Source organism: Patiria miniata, unplaced genomic scaffold (genome assembly GCF_015706575.1).
Source record: "Patiria miniata isolate m_02_andy unplaced genomic scaffold, ASM1570657v1 HiC_scaffold_17, whole genome shotgun sequence".
NCBI classification, from domain to species: Eukaryota; Metazoa; Echinodermata; class Asteroidea; order Valvatida; family Asterinidae; genus Patiria; species Patiria miniata.
In genome coordinates this window covers 2,458,315-2,483,617 of record NW_024037055.1, presented here as the reverse complement: position 1 = coordinate 2,483,617, position 25,303 = coordinate 2,458,315, and the positions used below count along the sequence as shown (strand labels likewise).

At 38.1% G+C, this 25,303-nt stretch overlaps 2 protein-coding genes across 3 annotated transcripts in view; one reads left to right on the top strand and one right to left on the bottom strand.

Moving 5' to 3' along the window:
• The window catches only part of LOC119723424 (dedicator of cytokinesis protein 9-like), a 78,575-nt gene extending 68,186 nt beyond the window's left edge, over positions 1-10,389 (bottom strand). Inside the window, exon 1 of the mRNA XM_038194063.1 lies at positions 10,137-10,389. Coding sequence (XP_038049991.1) covers positions 10,137-10,247 — 111 coding nt within the window. The 5' untranslated portion in view covers positions 10,248-10,389. The remainder of the gene's footprint in view (positions 1-10,136) is intronic.
• A 790-nt stretch (positions 10,390-11,179) lies between these two features.
• On the top strand, positions 11,180-23,359 carry LOC119723422 (ras-related GTP-binding protein A). 2 transcript variants are annotated; one of them, XM_038194043.1, is made up of 8 exons: positions 11,180-11,336; positions 16,135-16,234; positions 16,976-17,042; positions 17,816-18,038; positions 18,477-18,695; positions 20,569-20,660; positions 20,943-21,058; positions 21,939-23,359. In XM_038194043.1, the coding sequence occupies exons 1-8, from the start codon at positions 11,325-11,327 to the stop codon at positions 22,025-22,027; spliced, it is 918 nt and encodes a 305-aa protein (XP_038049971.1). In that variant the 5' UTR covers positions 11,180-11,324; the 3' UTR covers positions 22,028-23,359. The 2 variants fall into 2 exon arrangements, with proteins under 2 accessions (XP_038049971.1, XP_038049970.1); XM_038194042.1 differs by lacking the exon at positions 11,180-11,336 and adding an exon at positions 14,222-14,357.
• The last annotated feature ends 1,944 nt before the right edge of the window (positions 23,360-25,303 follow it).

Here is a 25,303-nt window from a genome sequence, read left to right as displayed (position 1 = left end):
GGTACATGAGCCAAGATTTTCAAATGGCTAGAGCCTACTCTTTTAAAGCAGCAAAGCCAGCGTTCTTGCGATAGTGGGGCGAGTGAGGGGAGGGGTTGGATGTTACAGTGGGAAGGGGGACACCCAATTTTTGTTGCATCCGTGCTGAAAGGCACAGCGTTTTTTTATCCGTCACCCGGCCGCCGAAAAATTAAATATTGGGGGTGGGGGACTGAACAGTGGACACCATCTTTCGATTAATAATTAAAGACGTCTGTGCGGCGTTGAAAAAGGGCCAATCATGACAAAAAGGCCGCTCGTGAAAAGGAGTTCGCAAATTTCTGGTGGGGGTGTGACTAGGGGGAGGGCCGCCAATTTTTTATAGGGGTGTGCACCCCCCCTCCCATGCCCCATCTTGGCGACACCGGTACATGTACCGGTACATGTGCTTTGATCAAAATTTCTGTGTTGTGTTTCAGTTGAAAACTTTGTGATAAGCACCACATTATTTGACTAGGCTTAACCTAGTTTTGGAGTAATTTGATAAACAGGTTCGAATTTCATGTTGCCCTGACCGACTTGCTGCATTTCCCACCAGGTCTGCGACGGTAAGATTAGCATCATTGGGCCATCGTAGTGTCACTTTCATGAGTCATCCAGCCAGCACATTAATGTGGCATGACTAAGAGGAGAAACTTGCAAAGGGGATGCTCACATTTCAAATTTCCAAGCATGAATCACCCCCATGGTTAATTGAACTCCTGGGACCTTTCCGCTAGGTTTGCATCCGACACAAAGTTATGGCTTTATAATCCTATATCATAAAATATTCATCCTCATGAAATATTCTTTCTAGATCGAATCAACATGTGCTTTTGTACATCTTCCAAAATCAACCACAATTTGGATAAATGTACCAGTACTTCCTAAACCCTCCAGTAACAGCCGAAATCTCAATGTCAATTTTTGAGAATTGATGAGACAGAGGGTCCTAAGGGGTTTTCTATGAAATATGACTGCAATATTTTGAAAAATTTTCTTGCTTGAAAGTTTCGGGTAAACACGTGTACAGTATCGGTATGTATGCCTGAATATAGAGGGTGATAAATCACTAGAAAAGCAATATCAAGACCTTCCCGGTACTTTCAAACAATTTATGCAAATTATTTCCAGTTTGACAGACAAGGAAGTGGTTGCGGTTGATCTTGTGTACATGTTTCCGGTTCACTTACGGTACATGTACATGTGGGTTAAATGTTGGATATTGGCCAAATACGTACATTTATATTGTACATCGTACATGTAAGTGATATGTGTAGGATTATAATCGTACATGTGTGTGAAACTGATAATAAATTGAATACTCATGGTCAATGAAATGAAAAGGGTGGAGCAATGTTTTAGGACTGTTGTTTCACATAATAAATACTACAATACAACATACAAAATATACAATATGAGGAAACCAGATAAAATGCCAATGGCTTGCACACGATCTGGTTGCCTTAACCTAATTCGACAAGACAGCAATATTTAAACTTGCAACGGTGAAGGGGAAAAAGGGGAGGGGAATTCCTTACAAGGAAATTAAAAATATAATCAGACATTACATATACATGTACAGAGCTAGGACCCACTTTAGGCCTACATTTTATCGGTGTCTAGCCCCCAAAACATCTACATGTACATGTGTATATTGCCTAAATTCAAATATTGCAAATTCAATAAACTTAAAATCTTATCCAAATCCAATAATAAATTTTACACTGTACATGTAGGTCACAATGTAGGGATGTCCCGAATAACAAATATTCAAATATTCCACCATTAACCAAATCTTCAATAGCTTTTTACCGGTTTGATTTTTCGAAGAAAAAATAAATACCCATGTACACACTTGCCTATGATGTTATTTTAATCATAAAATTGCGGCGCTTTATTGTCAGATGCCATTTTTTTGTCGACCGTAACTTTTTTGTTGACTGTCGTTCATTGTTCCCATCCTTTTACAGGTTGAGGCTCATGACAGTTATAAAATAATTATTGCTAAACACTCAAGCAGCCTGTAATATTAATCACCGTGCCGCACGCAAACTTGAACTGGAAGGCTTTGCGTGCAAATTTTGATCGGCACGGCTAACAGTTGACATGATCGGCGTGTTTCAAATATTCAAATATTTGGTCAAACACGGTTTTGAATAATCGAATATACTCGAAAATTGACAGCCTACTACAATGAGCACAAGTATTGTAGATATCCGGTACATAATAAGGTTTTTTTCTTTTTCGGGGGGGGGGGGGGGGATCATGATCCCCCAATTACATTCGAAGGATTCTGATAGGGCTGAGAGGCACAGGTGTGAGAGATTCCTCACCATGACAGGAGGGAGAAGCTAGGATTACAGTCAATCTCTCCAAAACATCAGGACTGCCAATGTGGATATTGAGTGCGTGGTCCAGATACATACATCAGGGTTCAAATTTCACACCGTTGTGCATGTATGTATTGGGTAATGTCAGCCTGTATTTAAATTAAAAATATTTACCTTTTTCAGCTTCACACTTCTATTTAAGCAGCCTTAATTCTGATACATGTATATAATTGTTTTTAATTATTTTTACAAAATTCTTCTGAAGGAAACCAGAGGGAGAGAAGTGGTAAATGGATCAATTATTTAATATTAGAAATACTTACAGACCCAATGGAAAATATGAAAAAAATAAGCTTTAATATTTTTAATCATTTTTAGGAAAATACAAAAATTTGTCAAAGAATCTTGTTGGAGTTGACCTGAAAAATCGGTACATCACATACCACATCGGTGGAGTGTTTATAATTCAGAATGGTTGGAATTGTTTGACACAATATGTCCTCCATATGTCCACTCGCACAGTCTTCCCTCTCGGCCATAAATCTTGCATGCCGATGCATGGATGAGGTGTTAGTCCCTTTTATTCAAGTTTTTTTTTCATCAGACCGGAGTGTTAGCTTCATTAAGCTGTACTCGGGAGCCAGCTTGTGTTCTTACGTCAATGCACAACCGAGACTTTGAATAGAACCTTACTGTGCGCGGTTCAATGTCACTCTCAGGCACGTGAAAATTACTTGCAAATCAGCTGGTTGAAAAATACATGTCCACAGAAAACTCGAAATCAACATCTGTCAGACAATTTGTATTTTTTTTATGTTTCATGTTGTATTTGTTTTGTTCTGTTCTGTTTTAATGCAGTGGGACAGAGCAAACAACAAACTGTTTTCTCAACAACGGGATTATAGAATTTCATAATTTTTTCAAGGTAAAATTTAATAAAATTCTTTTCGATCCAGTACATTTCTGCTGCAAGACTTTAGCCAGTGAGCGTCTGGAATGCAGAAATTCAAATGCTGGGCAAATCAATGTACATGTACACGTATGTATGTATGTTGAACTTGAGAAACATCAATGGAAGAAATAGATTTCCTACTTTGTATATTTTGTCTTGAATAGAGCGAGTGGTGCATGGATAATTCCCTCATAATACCGTGGAAATTAAATCAAGAGTGCAGCCGTCTGGAATCTCATTATGACGAAGGTCAGTCGGCATTCGCTCTGTACTTTTTTATATATTCAAGAACTGCAGGTATTTAAAGGGATTCGATTCTGCGAATGAGAAACTTGACGTGTCAATGTGCTTGCGAAACTCATTGGGCATTGATAGCTTCCACTTTCCATGTTGTCTTTGGCCCTGTTTCTCCCAGTGTTATCTTTGAGGCACATGTTTTTACAAACAGTGCAAACATTATTGAAAGGACTACTGAATATAGAGACAAGTGTGCCAAAAATAAATAAAACGTTATTTTTCATTTTAATCATGGTTGTGAAACATAAAATTGTAACTGATTCATAAATTAACCTAATAATAAGAGGCAGGTTGAAAAAAAATTGGCACAGACCCGATAACAAATTTCCAAGAAACACTGTTGCTGACCCTCCCCCCTCCCCAAAAAAAAAAGAAATTAAAAATAATTGACTTCTCTAAGGAGATCTACAGTGTTTTTCTACACCATAGCAATATTAATGTAAATTGCCCGCACCTGTATCGCAATGAATCAGAACATTTAAAATTATAGACAACTTTGGGTTGTCTGGGCTTTTCTCATCAGAGAGCAAAATGGAGCAGAAAACACTTGTCACTGACAGCTGTAAACTTGAGCGTGCTTTTCACAAACTCTGCTAATTTCCTGAGCAATTGAGTAAGTGATGTACCGCATACATGTATGGTGACAGACGCAAAGGGCAGTAGGGAGTGTTACTTACGTGGCCATTGTTTTCTCGTCTGACAGTCCAGTCAGATGCTTACAGAAAACAGCTCTTCAACTCTCAAAAATACCTAAATACACAATGCGTGGGTGATTGTTAAAATCCTGCCAGGATAATGGTGAAAGGATATTAAAATCGGCATGATTAATGACAGCTCGGACAACTTGTAAAATACAATTGAGGTGTTTGTGTGTATAAATTAAGTTTCGTAGAAAACAACTGATTAGTATCTTCATACATTTTTCTCTTCCATAGAAGTCAACATCCATGCGTCTGCTCACCAAATACATGTTGATACTTTATACAAATCAGTATAGTAATAACAAACTCATTCATATAATTAATTAAGGTACAGGTGTAATATACCTCACACACGTTACAAATGACAAACAAAACACAACTTTCTTTCTTACAGAGTCCAGCGTCTGAAAGGTGTCTTCCGCCTCATTCTCCATTATGAACACATCCACAGAGTCCAGAGACCTGAAACCGAAACCTCCAACGTGCCGTCTGGATTGAAACTCTCGTGTTCTAACAAGCCTTGGAAAAAATCTCAGCTATGATGAAGACACGTTGTCTATATCAGCCGCTTCTCAAAAGAAGGAGTTTTGATGTTATGACAGCAGAGCATCTGAGGAACAGCGCGTACATGTACCTCATAGTGTTTACTTCGGTTTGGGATGACATCGGATAGAAAGAAGCGTTGTTCTGTCCAGACATTTTAGAAGCACTTGCATGTGCACATGCGTGAGCGTGGCTGTGTACAGAGCACAATGAGACTATAGTATGTACTCAAATCAATGGTACAATGTATCGGTGTGATGTACAGTACATACATTTCCTAACACATTCTTGGGAAAAAAATATTGACTGATGCATAGAGGATAACACTGACAATATCTGGTTACCAAAGCCTTCGTTCTTCTGATTACAATACACTCTATATCTTGAGGTTGCGTGATTTATGGAGGAATGAAGGGGAAAAAAGCATTCCATCATTGCAAGTAGGATTGATGCAGACTCCTATGCAGTAATCATCATTGCAGATCGCGTCTTATACAACTGCACATCCTTGAAATTAATCTTGTCAGATAAGTTTAGGAAACGTTGCTCTGCACTAGTTTGCAATGCGTTATCACATCCGGGTTCATTTAGGCTTGTGACCTACATGTAATGTATGAAACATCTCCAGAAAGTGCAACCATTTCCAAAAGTGATATCCAATTATGTGTCCAGCCGGAAGCATCTCACAAGAACAAACATCATCTTCAGCATTGTCTAGACGATCGCTTGCATACAAATCAATGAGGTGTCGTTCACAAGTCAATTAACTTAAGCAATCACTGTGCAGTGCAGGATTCATGTCCACAATGAAACAAAATCCACCAAATCCAGGGTAGACAGTAGTTTATAATAAACATCACATCCATTGGCTCATGAGGATGCCAGTATGAGAAGGATGTGGGGTTCCGAGTGTGTACCGCATATTCTCAGTCACACAAGTGCCGTGAAGGGCTCCGCCGGCTGATTTCACGACACTACCCTCTCATCAATGGCTTGTTTATGAGGAATTGCTCATAGATTTGACCGTCTCGCCGAGGGGGCAAGGACTGTCTGCGTTTGCATCATGTTTATTAACGGCGGCGTCATCTTCATCTTCACAGGGGCATATTACTTTGGGGAATGGGTATCATTTAAAGGCACAATGTGTACATACCAGTACATCCTTTGGGAAGATACCGGTATTTGAAATAGGTGATTAAGGAATTCTTGGAACTTTTATGTGCTGGGATTGTTTCCTTGAAAAATGAAAGTCTATGAAACCCAATAATGATGAGTTACCGTATGTGCATCACTTCAGTTTCGGAAGACGTTATGATGGCCTTGTGTTTTTCTTGAAAATACTCCGTTGTATGCATGATGGGTTTAGCCTTTGGGGTTACAGCATACCCGCATAATCAGAGTACTGTTTTTTATAGAAGCGACCAAAGAAATCATAATTTCAAAATCACAATTACATACATCCACACATACAGGAACATTTTACTTTTAGTACAAGTACATGTATGGCAATATTGATGGCCGACAAATCAGAATTTTCAAATATTAATTTAAGATATATAGATGTATACGGACTGTAAAATTATCATTTATAGGTTGAAAACCTTTATTATCTGTGTATTAATAACCCAATGAATCAATTAACAGAAAGCAAATTTGAAACATGTGCAGTACAGTATGGTGGACATAAAATTTTAAGGCTCTCATGTCAGTCATGTATAAGATTTACACATGATTGCTCATGTTAATGGATGAGGTCTGCGTTGCTTGACAGGTGTAAAACTGACAGGTGCATGGTTGACTGACCACATGTACAGATGCACAAAGCTAAAAACCATACATGTATGTACATGTACAGTCAGATCTATGCACAATGTACAGTGTATGTGTGAGCCAATCCAACAAAATGAGTCCTAAGTCGCCACAGTTACTATTGAGTAAATCTGTTGAACAAATCTTGCACCAGGGAAATCAATACAATAGGAACTGTCTATAGATTTTGTTTTTATCCACATTTATATGTCCATGATATTTCATGAAGGTGACAAACTGACCACATACGGTACATCAAAATGAGGATCAAAACGCTTGTTATACATGTACCGGTAGGCCTAATGCATATGAAAAATAAATAAGGGGCTAAATGTCATTAAGACTCATTTTGAAGGAACTGATCACTTATGCACTTCATCTAGGTATATGTACCGGGTATTAGGAAAAAAAGTGGACAGTCTGCTGTATGTGGGCCTGCATGCTGATGTGCACGTGGCCACTGGTGCACAGTTTAATCAGTGTAGTGTTGACAGTGTGGATCAAAGGTTTTTTCAAAGATGCATGTGAAACCAATGCAACTAACAAGAGGCCCATTGATGAATTGCAAATGCATCAGTACAGTGTGTTAGTGTGTGCACAGGGCCAACTGATAGAATGCGCAAGATACAATCTATCAGCTAGATTAATTTCATAGGGGAGTTGACAGCAAAGTGGTCAAGGTCCATTTTGGAAACCACATGCATGCACACTGAATGTACATATTTCGTTTGAATGCCTATGAACCACAGTCATACAAATAAACATTAGTAAATTACGATGAAGGTTCATATGCATGTTGTGTACCAGCAAGAAAATACAGGTGACCTGTGTCGAATCCCATTTTATTTTTTCAACTACACCTACCCTTCAACTTTTATGACAAGCAGTTTACATGTACATAACCATTTGTACAAATGGTTGTTCACACTGTGAAGCATCACATTACATTTACTTGAATATAATTTCCCCTCACAATAGAGGGACTATTGAATTTTATGATTGAATAAGGATGGTTTCAAGCTTAAGTTATTGCGATATAATTAGTACACAACACTCGTACAGATGTATGTGTACCAACAAGGAACCAGGGGTTTAAATTGCCAAAAATAATCTTTTCAGAAAATGCATTCAGGGGTAGGCCGATTCAATCAAAGCCGGATTCCTTCTCTGAATCTATATCAAAAGCCAGTTGCACACACTACAATGTGAAAAGGCATGTATTATTTATATCAAGTGCTGTTTGTGCTTTGGTATTGCTGTAGTTTTTTGGTACCATGGTAGTACATGACCTCTTTTTGCACAGCAGTGTCAATAGGTTATATCCCCACTGCACTGTCGGGGCAGTGTTCATACATGTACATGTACACAAAAACTATGCAAACACATGCATGACTGCAACTGCTTACTACATGTACTACTACTAGTACAACTAGTAGTACTAGTTGCTTCCTTATTCACCTGCACCGCACAGTCTGCAGTATTGCATTTGCATGATCATAAATAACTGAACTCCTCCCTTTCTTGAGAGTTTGTCGTGAAACAATAAGGACACCAACTTTTACAAAGATGATGGTGGTAATTTCTTTTACAAAAATTACATAATGACAGTCGGACGAAAGTAACATGTTTGAAGCTACCATACAAATAGTTCGCACTTACCAAGTTTATGGTACACATACGTGTACAGATACAATTACATTTAAGTGTGTTTGTTACTGTCGTAAAAACGGGTTTCTTGTCAATCATTAGATTTACCACAATCACAGCGTAGGGAAGGGGCACAAATTGGGGGCATACACACCCCCATAAAAAAAGTTGTCGACCCCCCCCCCCCCCCAACTGTAACAGAAACTGAGCACCCCCCACTATAACATCTACCTGTAGCCCCCTTCCCCCGCCCACTTGCCCCTGTAATGAGAACCCTGGCTACGCTGCTGGTTATTTAAGTAACACTTAACACATTCTGTGTACAGCTACCAACTGCGAATGAACCAACAGGCTGTAATCCCTCCTAATTAACATAAATTTATGAACATGTAATCACAAAAGGACTTTCATGATAGTCCTTATATAATAGATTACTTAAGAAACATTCACTAAAGTTACAAGCAAATCTTTTCAAATACAGCCCTCAAGAGAATTTATTATCTTGGTTTATAAGCTACATTGTATTAACACCAAACTGCCTACAGGGAATTTTTTTACATTGGCTTATCTAGCTCCTACACCTATGTTCTTGAAACTCAATAATTGTAAATTGACTCAGTAGCCTGGAGACGGAGACTGTAGAACTAGTATCAGCACAATCACCAAAAATAATGCTGCATGGTCTTACGATACTTGTGTTCTTAGCCAGTAAGCTGTCTTTTCTTCACTTTTCAAAATCAATCCCCACATCATTGACGAAACGATGCAACTTTTTCAACAATTATATGAACGTTCTAATTTGCGAACAGTATATTTACATTGTAAGTTAAGTAACTTCATTGTAAAGTGACAGTTCAGAGAAATTCAAGATAATCACAATAATTAGAGCACAAGGGGATGTTCAGTTCATTTTGTATTGCAAATTTGCCGTAAAATGGGGGATTGAATATTTTTCAGAAATTTACTGCATGTCAGATGGCAAATACTATTTTACTTTGAAAGAATGAAATTTATCCAGTATTATTTAATCGTCACGTGATCACAAATAATAAAAACAAATTTATGGAGAAATCTAGTCCGAAAATCAAAACGATCTTGTTGGCAACCATCTGGATTCCACACACCAACATGTTGGGTTTACAAAAAAAAAAATTTATTTGCAAAAAAAATTATGTCAATGTTAAAGATTTGGCAAATTTTTGACCAAATTCAAATTGATAGGCTCTATCGACAGTTAGTTATTCAATGACCTTATAACAGTCAACTGAACTGGGCTACAGATTTTGAGATTTGACTACACATGAGAAATTTGTTTCCTGACGAAATCAATTTAAAGTTTAAACATGGTAAACAAAAAATAACATAGGCCTAGCCTATTAATAATTTTTAATAAGTCATTATGTGACTGAAATTGTTTTGCATCTCGTAAAGCATCTATTAAAAAAAAGTAGGCTGGCATGGCTTGCACCCGAGTATGTTTTATCATGTTGGGGACCGGGAGTATCGGCCAGCCGCGATTTTCCACCAGTCGGCCGGCCGCGGGCAAATCGACGCGCATGGCCCCATTGCCTGCGGCGCCGTTCCGGTCGCCAACTTCGAACCATCCCACAGGTTAACGCAGTTCCGGGTATCGATTATGCAAAAGAAAGCCTTAATTCCGTCCATTTTTAATATCAGATTGACCCAAAAATACAACCCCTAGCTAGAAAGATAATTATGTTAATTATAAACAAAACAAAAGGTGACAAACGAGGTGGTGTAATGTCGGAACTTCAGCGTTAAAATCGTAAACACTGGAAAGTCTGATGCGAGTTAGTGTCGTCAAAATCGACTTACCCCGAAGGAACGACTCTCCCGCACCGCAAGAGAAACTTTTTCTCTAACAGCGGAGGCAGACACCTCCATGCTCTTCCGAAGCATCCTCGCATGAGGCCGCTCCCCAGCCATCTTTCTTGGCCACTTTTCAAGCACCGGAAAATTGTTAATTATAGCACTAATTCAGAGGGGAAGTTGTGACTAAAGAGATTTCTCTCGCGCAATCCACCGTGATCTGTCGGCCATTTTGAAATTGCCGTGTGCAAGGAATTATGGGAGTTCCACTTTGTATAAAAGGAGGTGGGGCACTTTGCAGAGTATCCCACACACACACACAAAAATAATGCCAATCACATTGACATTTTAATGTCAATCATGTGGTCAAGTTGTTTACTTTTTTTGAGTGTTTAATTATTGATAGTAATTCTATAACTTTGTCAGATTTCGGGTAATATTTCATAAAAAGATCTTTCTATCACGGCAGCAAAGTATAAGATGGGTTGCATATTTTACTTCTTCTTTTTTGGGGGGGGGGGAATTAATTAACTTTATTCAGACAAGAACTTTTACATTATACCCAAAACTTATAGATTATACCAAACTTAATTGTACAATATTAGGACTACCAACTTTATTTCTTTACTAATACAAAATGTCGAGACACTGATCACGACCCAAACCCACCGCAAATGTTGCTGAGGCCAATTCCACCGAAAATAGTATCAATTCGTCTCATTATTCAGGGGGGAAAAGATAAAAATTAATCTAAACGCATGTCTTCTTTACATCTATTGTTTTCGTAGAATTGGTACCGTTTTGTTTGTGTTGCTTTTAAGTTTTATTTGACAATCTCCAGGGATTTCTTACAAGAAACAATGAACAAAAAGTTAAGAATTAAATTAAAACATTCTATGATCACAGAAATACAATATCCTAGGCGTTGCCGAGGATAAAAAAAAAACAATATCAGCTTATACCAAACAAGCACGATGATTTGCTATGTGCTATCTTCAGTAGACGGGCACGTACGAGAACGACACCCCTAAAGTGGTTTTTGGTATCTCCCATTGCCCTCATGTGACCCGACATATTACCTCACATCAAAATGATGGCGACGGACGGAATCCCTTTCTACGCATAAAACAGTGCAAATAAATTACTCGGTAAATCAAGAAATTCTGCGGCAAGGAAGACAGCAAATTTGACAGAATGAAGAAGAAGGTATGATGCTTATAATGTTGCCTTTTGATTTGGGTTGAATTGAGTAATGTATTAACAAGTGGCAATTTTGTTGCGGTCATTTACTTTTCATTTAGTGTGGCGCGAATCTCTTTTGCACTGTAAATTGGTATTGACCAGTTATGTTATGAATATGATGTCTACTGCTGTGATCGTGTGTAACCATGGAGGAAGGTGTAACTGGGTTAGAGGAAGGAACACTGATCAAGACCACTGATGATCGAAATTACTGTTACATGTATAATTTCCGGCACAACTATTGAATACAGGGCAATTGGCAGCTCCAGATTAAAAACTTGTGAACATACACTTTCATGACTTTATACAACAAACAACATGACAAAAGGTATGATTAATTGTGGATCACACACAACTGCACAAATGGTTGGGTCGTTAATTATTTGGAAAGCCGTGTCTGACATTCAACTTGGGCCCTACTAAGACTGAAAACTACTATCGCCATACCAATACCATGTCCAAATGTTAAAAATGCGATAAGTGTGTCAAAGTTACTCGGGCTAGTCCTAACCGTATGTATGTATAGTCATTAATATGGGCATGGATATGGGCATGGATAGACCCACACCCAGTCAGTAACTTAGGGTGCCAGAACTCCATTTTTTAAATGTTGTCTTTGGTTGGTTGTTTAGCGCCACAGCGACGGCAAATCATACTAACTGTAAACCGGTATTTTCACGAGCACCCACTTACCTCCGACTCCGAGTAACTTGGACCCAACTTATCGCCTTTTTAACATTCGGACATGGTCTGGGGATAGTAGGGTCCAAGCTAATCCGTAAGTTACTCGGACTACCACTGATGAAGATCCAAAAAGTTGCCAATATTAAGTCTACATAAATTTAATGTTAGTTACTTGTTTTGGCCTATGGCTATGCTGCTATGTTTTTTTACAGAAATGTTTTCACTACTACTACTACTAGGGCCTACGTGTACACTCCATGTGTGTGTACTGGGTGGGTAATCTGTTGAATTTACATGTATTTCACAACTTTTATAACTTTGTTATTTCTGAACTGAACTTGAAACTTTTGAGTTGACCTTTAACAGGTAGGTACAAGGACCCGTATCTGAAACTCTTCCAAAGTTCATGTAACTCGTGCAGCACGTGTCGTCTTTATCAGTGCAACTCTGGTTGGACGTTGCGCAAAGTGCAGTAATATAAATTTATCAACAGTGGGAGTTGCACAAAAAGCTTGTTGACTTCACGTGATTGTGGATTAATAACTGTTTTTTTAATAAATTGGCGAGTGGTTTGTATTGTTTTGAGTATTTTTTTGGCAGTTTGATTGGTACTTGCAGTGTCAGCATGCAAAGGGCATGAGCTAGGTACAACGTGTAAGGACATGAACGAGGAGAACTTTGGAGGTGATGCAATATTTAAGAGATGGTGACTTTGGTGTTGGCCAGTGCAGTATCTTGTCTCACGGGCGCTGAATGTACCAGTACTTACATGTAACCCGCAAGTACTGTTGGTTTGAACCTTGAGTAGCGTTAAGGTATTGTGTGTTTGTGATTAGCTGTGGGTAGTCTTCAGAGATGGTGGCCGTGGGCTTAGAGGACTCATCATGCTCATGATTTGAGATTTTAGCTTCTCAACTGATGCTACATGGACAGTGTGTTTTTGTTGCTGCAATCTATGACTGTGTCTACTCTGTAGTGTGCATTGCCTTGCTCTGTATGGTAAAAGTGCAACATTTTATTGGGATTCATTTAGTGCTTTTCGTGGTGGAGAGTACAACTTCAGAAAAGTTTGTCGATATATCATGTGATGTGACTTACCAGAATCCTGCCTCCCTGGACTTACATGTTTTTCTAAGGGTAAAAATAAATCCCAGTACTTTTCGTCTTCTTTTGGAGTTATTAAATATTTTACACGTTTGACCTGCAAACGTGTAGGGCCTACTAGGCATGTGTATTTGAGTAAACTCTTGAGTGGGGTGTTGCTGAAGGACCATTGCCACGGTGTGCCGATTCTCCTATTTATTACTCTCTTGCGTATTGTTACAATTTCAATGGAAGAGTACCCTTCACACTCCAAACCATTTGTATGTATACAAACAAGAATACACAAAGTGTCCTTCATTGCCTCTCATGAGAAGAATACATTGAGTCCATATTTTTGTACACACATATTCGACAGGTTCCCATGCAGGTACATTCACCTACATGTACATGTAGACTGAAGATCAATGTTTCAATTTTTCAGAATGCTATTGCAAATTTCTGTGGCATACACAATGTAAATCTACATCATGTGAGAATTACTAGCGATAAATAGTGCTTTGTCTGATTATGCGTATTTTTATAGCCTTCACAAAATTTCTGTGTTGACTTTAAACTGGAATGTTCTTTGAACTTGTGCTTTGTTTGGTTACTTGGTTTAGATTGGAAATACACTATTGGCTTAAAAACAAAAGTACAGTTCCTGCATGTCTACGTGTATGCAGTCATGCACTTATTGTGCTAATTCCAATGTGCTTGGTACATGTATTGGGCAATGACAGTTTCGATAAGCAAGTTCCATGGTACATGTACATAAACTTCCTTTTTATTGTTCCTAATGAGTGTCTGATTTCATTCTAAATAAGCACAGGTGTTTTTAGAAACGTTGTAACTAAGCTGTCCATATTCTGTACCACTTTTGAGGTTCATTTTCACCTCCATAATTAAAAGGCAAGTCCACACATGAATCCTGTACAGGGTGAACTTTCTGATTCATATGAGGAAAGCATTTGGTTCAGTGAAGGACTTCTGTTCCTGAAATACACTCTGCGCAGGTTTCTCCTGGATGTATTTCTTTGGGTCAAGACATTTTGAGAATTCCTGAACTGTTGTTTCGACTGTTCGTCTAATTATTTGGAATCTTTGGATTGCAACTTGTATCTTTGGAATTCGATCTGGAAGTGAATGTCAAACCTGCAAGACATAATGAACGGGTTACCCTTGAGGCCAACAACTTTTACAAATCGCAGAAAAAGGAAGGTAAGTTAAAAAGTAACCTATTCTTGTTTCTTTTAGTATTTTTTTGAATTTTTGAAAAGTTCATGTACATCCTTACCTTGGCTTTGAGCATCACTGCTTCCATTTCTCTCGCACGTTGCCATTCTTCAAACTCGGCCGTCTTGTCTTGACGATTGTGGCTGTCGTATCGTGTGCTGCTCAGACCGGCATAGCTATAGTACCTTGTCTTGTGTGCTGCCCTCCTTTGTGGGTTTATGGGTTTGACCCACGACGGCTGGTGCCCATACGAACACCGGTGACCACTGTGGCTGGCATACATGTTGAAGATATGAGGCAACGTTGCGCTCCAATCCTAACACTGTCTTCAGTATTGCAGTGAAAATCCTGTCGCACAGAGTTCTAACCATAAAAATTAACTCAACTCACCGGTGTTTTCTTGCTAAACTGTTGGTTTTTAAAGCCACAGAATTCTGTTGAAAAGTTGACCTTCCGCGTACTGCTAGGTAGCTGTCTCCCTGTGGTACTTGAGGCATTGTTTTCATTGAAATCACTTCAGGCGGACTACATCGGTGACCCTAAAGTTGAGAAACTCATTCAAATTGCAGACAAAAGAAATACATTTGTAGCATGCACAATGGTATTTCTGCACCAGTTTTTCATTTTAGAGAAACAGGAAGAAACGGTAAAGAAAAAAAAATTGTGTTATTCTTACAGGCCTAATAGTGATACAGAAATGCAGTGCATCTGTTTTTAAACGTTGAATGGCACAATATTATTCTTAAATCCAAACGGCAAGTTAATAGTAAAGAATTCCCCAGTGTAAAGCTTACTGCTTCCAACACTTCAGCCTCATTCTTTGGAGTAATTATGTTGGGAGTAATCATGTGTGGGACTTGGGGCCAGCTTTGTTTTGTCTGGCAAGTCTGAATCTTAAAGGTTACCTACTTCAATAACAACCAGCACGTGACGTTGGAATATTACCTGACTAAACATTAATGTAAACTGTATATCTACGGCCATTTTCTGTGCCTGCTTGTGCTAACTTAATTCATCGTATGAATTCTGGCAAGCTTCATGTTTTTCGCACAGGGAGTCAATATTTCAACTTTGACCATCAGAGAACAGTTTACTGAAGGATGCTGGCATTTAAGGAATCCGGTTGCTTAGTTACTAATCACTTGACGTTGTCATATCATCGTCTGAGCATCATCACTCAATCTTGAGAGATTATTGATACAAAAATCCTTTCTAAAATGGCCAAATCGGCGCCCTTGCAGTCAATCTGGAGACTGTGTTTAATATTATATCCTCGTAACCTTTTGGAATGGAAATAAATCATTTTTGTTTGGTCATAGTTATACACACATTGCAAGGGTCTGGTGAGTTTATTACACAAAGTATCGTAATTTAAAAAAGAAATGAATGAGTGGAATATAAATTGTTTGCTACTTATTATTTTACTTGTGCGCTGTGTTTACACAGTGCATTAACATCATTTTCCAGGTCATTCATTTTTTTTAAATTCGCAATCTGACTTGGGAGTATCATTGCAACCAAAACACAATTTCTAGCTTATTTCAATTAGAAGTGACACAATTTTTTTTACGAAAATATAATTCTCTCCTCTAGAAAATGAAGATCTGCATGTGCATGTAGGCCCCAAGTTACAATGTCACAATCAAAGCATCATCATAAAGTGTTCTGTATTATTATTGAGTTAACCCAGAAAAGTCTGGAAACTGTTAATTTTGGTAGGTGCAAAAATGGTCATTGTTTTTCATTGTTTTGTTTTTGATAGGTACTACTGATGGGTAAGAGTGGGTCTGGTAAGACCAGCATGAGGTCCATTATCTTTGCCAACTATATCGCCCGGGACACCCGCAGGTTAGGGGCTACAAGTAAGTTGACATTTATTTCTTTCAATCTGTGTTTTTGTTTTTTTATTGCATAGAAATTCTAATCTAGGAATACTTTTCTACAAGTTGGAATGTCTTACCTTCCTCAATCCTCCGAAGTCTTCCGGGCGGATTTTGGAGGATTGAGGCTGAATGCAACATACAATTTTGGAGGATTGGGGGCACATGAACATTCAGTATCGGTTGTTTTTGGAGGATTGAGGCTGAATGGTGTCTGAAGAAGAGGATTGGAGGATGAAGGGAGGATTTTGGAGGATTTTGAAGGATTGAGGCAGTGGGTATTCTTCATTTGAACATAAGAGCAAAATTTTGGAGGATTTTGGTGGATTGAGCATAGTTTCTAGCAAAAAAAAGCCTGAGGGTAGGGTTAACTGCACGGAATGCATTACTTCAAGCCTATGTTAAGACAGATTTAAATGAAATTGGCATTGAGTTTAACAATTTGTGTTTAATAATATTAATTTGTTTTTGGTGTCTTAATGTGAATGTGGCTATCGCTTTCTTCTCAATTGCATTCGAACATGTGTTTCAAGTCAAAACTTTTTTGAATATTTTTGACAAAAATATTTTTGTGAAGTGTATTAACCTACCTGTACCCAAGCATGTCTCTCCACTTTTTCCCATCATATTTTTGATTTTATTGCATTTTTCTTCAACTGAGACACTCCAACTGCTATTTTCCGTTTGTATAAACACGTTTCCCCTTTGTTTATTTCCCCGCAGTCGACGTTGAGCATTCTCACGTCAGATTTCTAGGCAACCTCGTCTTAAACCTCTGGGACTGCGGCGGGTAAGTGTGGCGGGATTCGTTCAGACTCAAAAAAATAATCTCATCAGAGTCGCAATTTGTAGACAATCCCGCCTAGGGATATCAAAAGCGGTGGCATTTACAAACAACAGCGATAAGCAAGACTGTTTGTAAATCAAGCCTCCACTCACTGAGGATGTATTTTTAACGGATGCCCTCTGAAAAGCAAATGATTGTTTGGAAGGGTAGCTGATATGCTGTGGGGGTTACAAACGATGCTGTGCTTTTAGATTATCACTAGCCTGAAAAATTTAAAAAAAAAAAAATTGGTGTGCTTGATTTTGTTTCTGCTGTTTCCATTTTACGAAATTGCATGCAAAGTGAAACAATAAAATCTGGTTTGAAGTTGAACCTCTGAACTCGGACTAAAGTCCTTGTAAAAAAAACGTCATGTGATTTTTGTTGGACTTTTGGTCTAAATATCAAAGGTGGACCACACAGACCACCATCCATCTTTCATTTCTAACCGAAAATTATAGAGGGTTAGCAATCCTTCAATTTTGGGGAGCTTATTTATTACAATGCTTATTGGATCTAATTATTTGGAGAAGCAGTTGGGTAACAGGGGTTTTATAAAAACAGCAGCACATTTTCATGTAGTTGTTGCTGCAATTTTGCTGTTATGACTTGAGTATTGGTCATTGTGCCTGATTTCTTTAGATGCATGAAGATTTTAGGGCAGATTTTTACTTTGCACATAAATTTCCAAAGCAGAATTTAATTTCAATTCATCCTACCCAATCATTCCGCTCCAGCCAAGAGGCGTTCATGGAGAACTACTTTGCCAGCCAGCGGGACAACATCTTCCGCAACGTGGAGGTCCTGATCTACGTCTTTGACGTGGAGAGCCGGGAGCTGGACAAGGACATGCACTACTACCAGTCCTGCCTGGAGGCCATCCTGCAGAACTCTCCCGAGGCTAAGATCTTCTGTCTCATCCACAAGATGGATCTGGTTCAAGAGGATGAGAGGGAATTAGTGAGTATTCCGAAATGAAAACATGTTTGTTCTGTCTGTGGTGTCTGTATCTCTCTCTAGGGGCACTGGCCTGGAGGTGGTACACACTTATAGAAAGGTGAAGTCGCAGAGGTGTTTTACAAAAGCATCCACAGATGCCGCAGTTGGCGTAATGCATTTGCGCCTTTTCTAGGGATTGCTCTTAAAATCCTCAATGCAGAAAAATAGGTGGCAAGGATAATAATCATAAAACTTGCTTATTATAACTGTAAATTGTTTCCCTACCGCAGAGTTTGATCCCTGCTCTGAATCAAAATCAATTAAAATATCTTTGTGACTTGTTGATTCCACACATCAAAGTGGTCTTGATAACTTGACTAGGTTTTGTTGACAGGAACTAGGGGCCTGGCGGTGAACAGATTAAAAATAAGTGACTTAAGTTATTTTCACCTTGCCCAGATTTTCCATGAGCGAGAGGAGGACCTGAAGCGTCTGTCCAAGCCCCTCTCCTGCACCTGTTTCCGTACCTCCATCTGGGACGAGACCCTCTACAAGGCCTGGTCCTCCATTGTCTATCTCCTCATTCCCAACGTGCAGCAACTCGAGTCCAATCTCCAGCAGTTTGCAGAGATCATTGACGCCGATGAGGTCCTACTATTCGAAAGGGCTACATTTTTGGTAAGAATAAATTAACCACTATCACCAATTGGGTATATTCTATAGTACCTTACAGAACCCAACAGAAAACAAAATGTGATGCCATGGAGGAAGGAGGTGATCAATACTAAGTATCTGAAACAGGCTTCCAAAGATACGGCTACATCCAAGTCACCATGTTCTTAGTTGAAATTGACAAAGACGTAGGCAATAGCTTAAAGAAGAGATTTGAAAGCGGCACTAATCTGACAGAATCCACCAGCAAGGAGAAAAAGAAAGAATACAATGGTTCGACAGTGAAGTACAAGTGAGACAATATAAGTACACATGCTGCCTAAAATAACAGTTGGGTGTTACATAATGAATGATGTATTGTCGGCTTTTACGCAATGTCAGGTGTTAGTTCATGTGATCCAGTAATACTTGGTCACTGGACACTGCAACTTAATCCAGGCTGATTGGCGTAGCAGATTAACTAATACACCATTCATTATTAGAAATAGTACTTGTGGTGGAAATATATTTTTTTTAAAAGGCTGCTTTTGGGGAAAACCTTCTGAGAAGCATCAGGAGAACATAGAATACATGGATGACATAGAATACATGAACATATAACATGCAATACATGTAAATAGTCAGTTGTAGATAATGCTGAAAACAAACGGGAATGGTATACATAGAAAGAGCAATATCCACAAAACAGCAGCAAATGTAAACCTTTTGTCAACCTTACCAGGATCTAAAACCAGGTCAAACTAAAGATATAAAAACAAACTACCTTCCAAAAATGTGTACATATACATTTATAGAAAAGTTATCCATATCCCTTTGATGTGGAAAATGTACAGCATTGGCTGTCAGTGAATGGCAAAGATATGCATTAACACTAAACATCACATTATACTCCAGTAAACATCATATTTTTAATTAATTCATGACTCATTTTAAAAAAAAAAAAAACTGGAAAAAATTCAAGTGAGCAAAACAAAACAAAACGCCTTAACTGAAGAATTGTTTGAAAACAGTAAACCATTAAGTTAGACTCCCAAAGCATTTTTGAGCCAGGAGACTTCCATGATCCTGCAACTATTTTACACTGTGCCACATTCCTTGTACCTTAGTTTTCAAAGGTCATCAAGCTCAAGCCCCAGCATTTTATATGAAACAATTTTGATTAAGTTTGGTCATGTGTCTATCTGCACTTTTCAATGCATGGTGCATAAAAAAAGCAATGTACATGAACACGTATGGAGTTGAAAAGGCCAGAAGTTCATTATCTGGAAAATTATGCACATAGATAATGACATTAGACACCCCCAACTTATGTGAAGCAATCACCCAGACGCGAGAGTGACGGTACCGCCTCACTAAAAGAATTAACCTTTGCAGAGATTCAAGACTTCCTAACCCGGTAGATCTTCCGTTCTCACGACCACTTAAGGGGATATGTGGGGGTTTGCATGCAATCAAGTCCTTAAAGGAATAGTATGCTACAAGAAAGTAGTGCTCGGCCTCGCTCGAAAGCCTGGGCGTTGCAGTGTTTGTATTTGTGGCACGGATTTCAGAATTTTGTTAAACTCTGAGTTGAGTAGCATGGGATTTGTCAAGAAGTTGTAAAATTTAGTGTTATTTATGTTCATTGTACAAGGGAATAACAAAGGATATTCATTACTAAATGCCCTAGATGATGCATGTTGATATTGTTGTTGTTTATGAGAGATCCTTGGGCTAAAGTGTACTTCAAAAGAGGCAGCACAAAAATAAAGAAAGCAACGAATGTCCAAGTATGAGTCACACATCCACTAATCCACAACTGCCATGAGAAGTACTAACTGTCAAAAGAATTATTCAGCTGTGCATCTTTAAGTTTATTATATTTGTCTGTCTCTTTTAGGTAATCTCACACTGTCAGAGGAAGTCACAGAGGGACGTTCACCGATTTGAGAAGATAAGCAATATCATCAAGCAATTCAAACTTAGCTGCAGGTAAGATAGACAGTCTGGAAAGCATTGGGGAAATACTAAAGGAAAGGTATGAAGCGGTTGAAGCAATGATTGAAAATGAGTAATTTTATCAACTGTTTGAAGAATGTTTAGTCTGCGTACAAATGAGGTTTTTCCAGCATATATTAAAAAAAGATTAAATAGGTCAGTGTCACACACATTAGTACTCCTAGGATAAAATTATTTCAAACATTTTGGGGTGGTCATTTAAAGATTAAAAACAGAAGAAACTTTATAGGCACTCTTTGTTTGTTTTCTCGGCAGTAAACTTGCAGCGTCGTTTCAGAGTATGGAGGTGAAGAATTCGGCATTTGCGGCATTCATCGATGTGTTTACATCAAATACATACGTGATGGTGATCATGTCAGACCCATCAATACGTAAGTATCTCTAGGAGTCCAGGTTTGTGAGCCTAGGATTTGAATAGGTCTATAAAGTGAGAACATTTTGCACAAATGATGGACATTTGTAAGTAGTTGTTAGCAAATGTACACATTTGTCTTAGAATGTCAGCAAATAGAAATCCTCAAATTAACCATAAATGGAGACTGACTGGCATTATAATAACTTTGAAGCTGAACAAAGAAATTAAAGAGAGCGGGGTTCTAACCTGTGACCTCCGGATTATCGTTCCAGTGCTCTACTAACTGAACTATCCAGCCCTTTGTTGGTGGTTCCTTATTATGTCGATGTCTTTGGGGAACTGCCACTATAGAGCTAGATAGCTCAGTTGGTGGAGCATTGGAATACTAATCTGGAGGTCCCTCGTTCAAACCCTGCTCCAGTCAATCTCTTTGTTCGACTTAAAAATCACTCAAATAGAAATACACTAACATCCAGTTGTCTCTTACTAGACTAAAGGTAGTGATTCTCAGAAGGGTTTCATATTTATGTGAATGACATAAATTGGCCAAGAGAGGGCAGTATTCAACAAGAGTGGCTTTGATCTGATCTCTTGATACTTCTAGCATTGTCGAGTTTTGCTTTTATGAAATGAACAAGTGGATATCTTTTAACATGAATTGAACCTGCAACTTTCAGAACTATAAAATGAGGGTAGCAAACTTTGCATGAATTTGTTACTTATCAATCCAACTAGGCAATGAATATTTATATTGGTTATTGTCAGCCTTTCAGTTATTAGCCACTTGTCCCTTGATATATCAGAAATTTAGTGCTCCAAGTGCATTTTGAGTAAATGATACACTTAATCTCTCATCGAATGTTTCAAATTTATGTTGGTTTTTGTTTTTCCAACAGCTTCAGCTGCAACTCTGATCAACATCAAGAATGCCAGGAAACACTTTGAGAAGCTGGAAAAAATAACAGACAATCCTATGGTCACTTAAAAACAAACTTGCTTACTAAAATGTTATCTTAGCCTAGCGTTCACCTGTCACGTGGAGTAAGACCGTATCCAAATTACTTGCCTATGGCTTGACATTACACACGCGTCTATGGTAGAGGCTACAGCCACTTCTCATAGACTCGTGTGTAATTTCAAGCCGTAGCCAAGTAATAAGGACACAGCCAAAATGCCATGGAGCTGCTCAGAACGTAAATTTTATTAGCACGGAAAATAATTGCTTAGCAAAACCAGGTTACCAGCCAAAATATAATGCAATGTTTATTGCTATTGACTGGTCCTCAGCTTATTTATGCTTAGCATGTAAATCTGCTAAGCAATACTTCCTGCTTAGCAAAACCAGGTTACCAGCCAAACTATAATGCAATGTTTATTGCTATTGGCTGGTACTCAGCTTATTTATGCTTAGCATGTAAATCTGCTAAGCTTTACTTCCTGCTTAGCAAAACCAGGTTACCAGCCAAACTATAATGCAATGTTTATTGCTATTGACTGGTACTCAGCTTATTTATGCTTAGCATGTAAATCTGCTAAGTTATACTTCATGCTTAGCAAAACCAGGTTACCAGCCAAACTGTAATGCAATGTATATTGCTGGTGACTGGTACTCAGCTTATTTATGCTTAGCATGTAAATCTGCTAAGCTTTCTGCTTAGCAGGGCCGTGAAATGTGTCAATTGTCATAACAGATTTTCTTCAGGGTTAGGCTCCATCCGAATCAGCTGTCTAGAGCTAGGTCTACGTCTGCGTCCATTGAAAATATGCGGGGACGCGCTGACAATAGACGTAGCCGTAGCTCTGGAAGCCTGTTTCAGACACGGCCTTACAGTCCTATCAGGCATGCAACTTTTCCTCGGATCCGCTGATTTCCTTGTTTTCTTACTTCTCATAAATGCCATTACAAATGTAAAAATACTTTTCAAAGTCTTGTGTGGTTTTGGAGTTGCCTTGTTTTTTTCTTCTAAATTCCCAGTTGCATGCTTGTCATATGGTCAGTGTAGGTTATCACTCTTTGCAAAAAGCAACCTGGGATCCTCCGTTTACCTCATTAAATAGTCAGTTTTGGTAAACATCTTAGGAATACTACACAACTAGGAGTGTCTATACAGCGATAAACACTACATTCTATGACATTTACTTTTGAAAGTTTCGTTTACAATCAGGCTTGTACATAGAGGTAACAACTTTACAGATATGGACCATTTTGTGTGTGACTTTTTTGATCAAATGGGGGGGGGTTTCAAAGTTGAACACCCTTGTAATTGTAAACAGTGATATCATTTTTAACATTAAACCAATAGTGCAGACATGAGAATCTTCCTGTTTAAACAGGAATTCCTGGGGTTTTTTTTGTTTGTTTATTTTGAGCCTGTTTTTGAACAATTTTCCTTTTTTTTTTCATTGAAATTCATTCTCATGCGTGGTATTGGATCATAATCTCATTAAGGGCAACAATTCAATGCATGCAGCCATGTGTAAGTTGTGGCATGCTGGCAATGGGGCACAAAATATTACACTGAAAAAGATCACAGAGCACTTGCGTTTTTAAGCAAGTGGCACAAAATGACCAAATTGTCACACATGTCTACAACAGGAGATGTTATTGGACACCAAAGTGTACATGAATATATTTTCTGTGCAATTGCTGCTTTAGGTGACAAAGTGCACTCCAAGTTCTTTAAGCATGAATATTTATTAAAACAAGAAACCAGTGAAAGTCACTGTAATGCATTTTTAATATCCACACAATTTAGAACGAATCTAGTATGTTACAACCTCATGAAAAAAATTAGGGGAAATCTGGAGGTCCATTTAGCCAAGCTTTGAGTGGGTTTGATCAATAACCTTTTAAAATAACTGCAAAATTTCTCGCAATGAATGTATCTGATTGAGAGAGAAGTAAATATATAAAAGCTATTTTGAACTTGAAATTCAGTTAATGTTAAGTTTTTTTCCCCTAACTCCACGAGAAATTGTGTGTAGCAAATCATAAAAATCTGTCAATTGTAAAACAAAAATCAAACCTTTGTACATAAGCTTCTTTTGGTTCACGTTTTGGTGAAATTTGGTTCTCTTGCTGAGAACATCAAGAAAAAAAGTTGTTTTCAAAAATTCCAAAGAAATATGTACATGGAGAGGTTTAGTGCATGCAGCTAACTTATTTTTTTGTTTCCAAATTACTTTAGTCTTACTTTAAAAGTATAAATTTAGACCACATTAGAGTATGACATTTTATGCTGTCTGGCACAGCATTTTTGCAACACCTTACTTCTATTCTGTTAAGAGGATGAAAAAGGTACTGATGAACTTTTTTTCTTCAATAGTGTATGTCGTTTTTGTTTCTTGTTTTCTTGAACAGTATCTGTCTCTTTGATATGCGATATTAAAAAATGGAAAGAATGTAGTATCGAGACGCCACTTCAGTGGTTGTGTACAAAGTCTATGCAGAGTCAAGAACATTTTCTAATTATTTTCCAAGTATTGCATTTGTTTCTCAGTCCCAGATTCATGTCTTTTTAAAAATTTTGAGATGATATATGATGAAAAAAAGTGGCGTCAGGATGCAGCATTCTTTCAAAAAAATATTGCTAATGTTATTTTCATAGCTGGAATTGTGAGATTTTAGCTTCGTAAGTAAGCTAAAATGTAATAATTAGTCAGCATTTTGTTGAGTGTATGGTTCAACTGTAAAAGGTGTTCCATTTTTATTATTTAAATAGTGTAACATTGGATTATTAAATGAAACCAAGGAAAGTCTGAATCAAAGTTTACTGTTTCAAACAATGTTCTTTAGGAGGAATGGACTTCAAATTAAGTAAATATTGGCCACCTGCTATTTTGTTTTTAATTTGGGGTGACTTTTTTCTCTCTTTTGGGAAATGAGGTGGGGAGTTGGGACCGGAGATGGGATAATGCATAACTCGCAAGCGCAATCATTAGATACAAAACACATTGTCGCATTTATGTTTATTGGTGTCTAATTTTGAAACAGACAGTTCCGCGCGCGCTGAAGTTCTGTAACTTGCATGAGGGCGCACTGCACAAATTACGGTCGTGCTGCGCGGGTATACGATTTTTGGTCTCGCTTTTAAGTTGTATCGACTGCATGCTCTTTACGCTACTTGGAAGAGATTTAGAATTAGAAGAGAGTAAAGAACGAAAAAATGAAGCAGAATTTAAAAGAATAATAGAATGAAGGAAAAAACTTGCTAACCTACGAGGATAAGATATTGACAAACATTGCTGCAATGAATGTTAA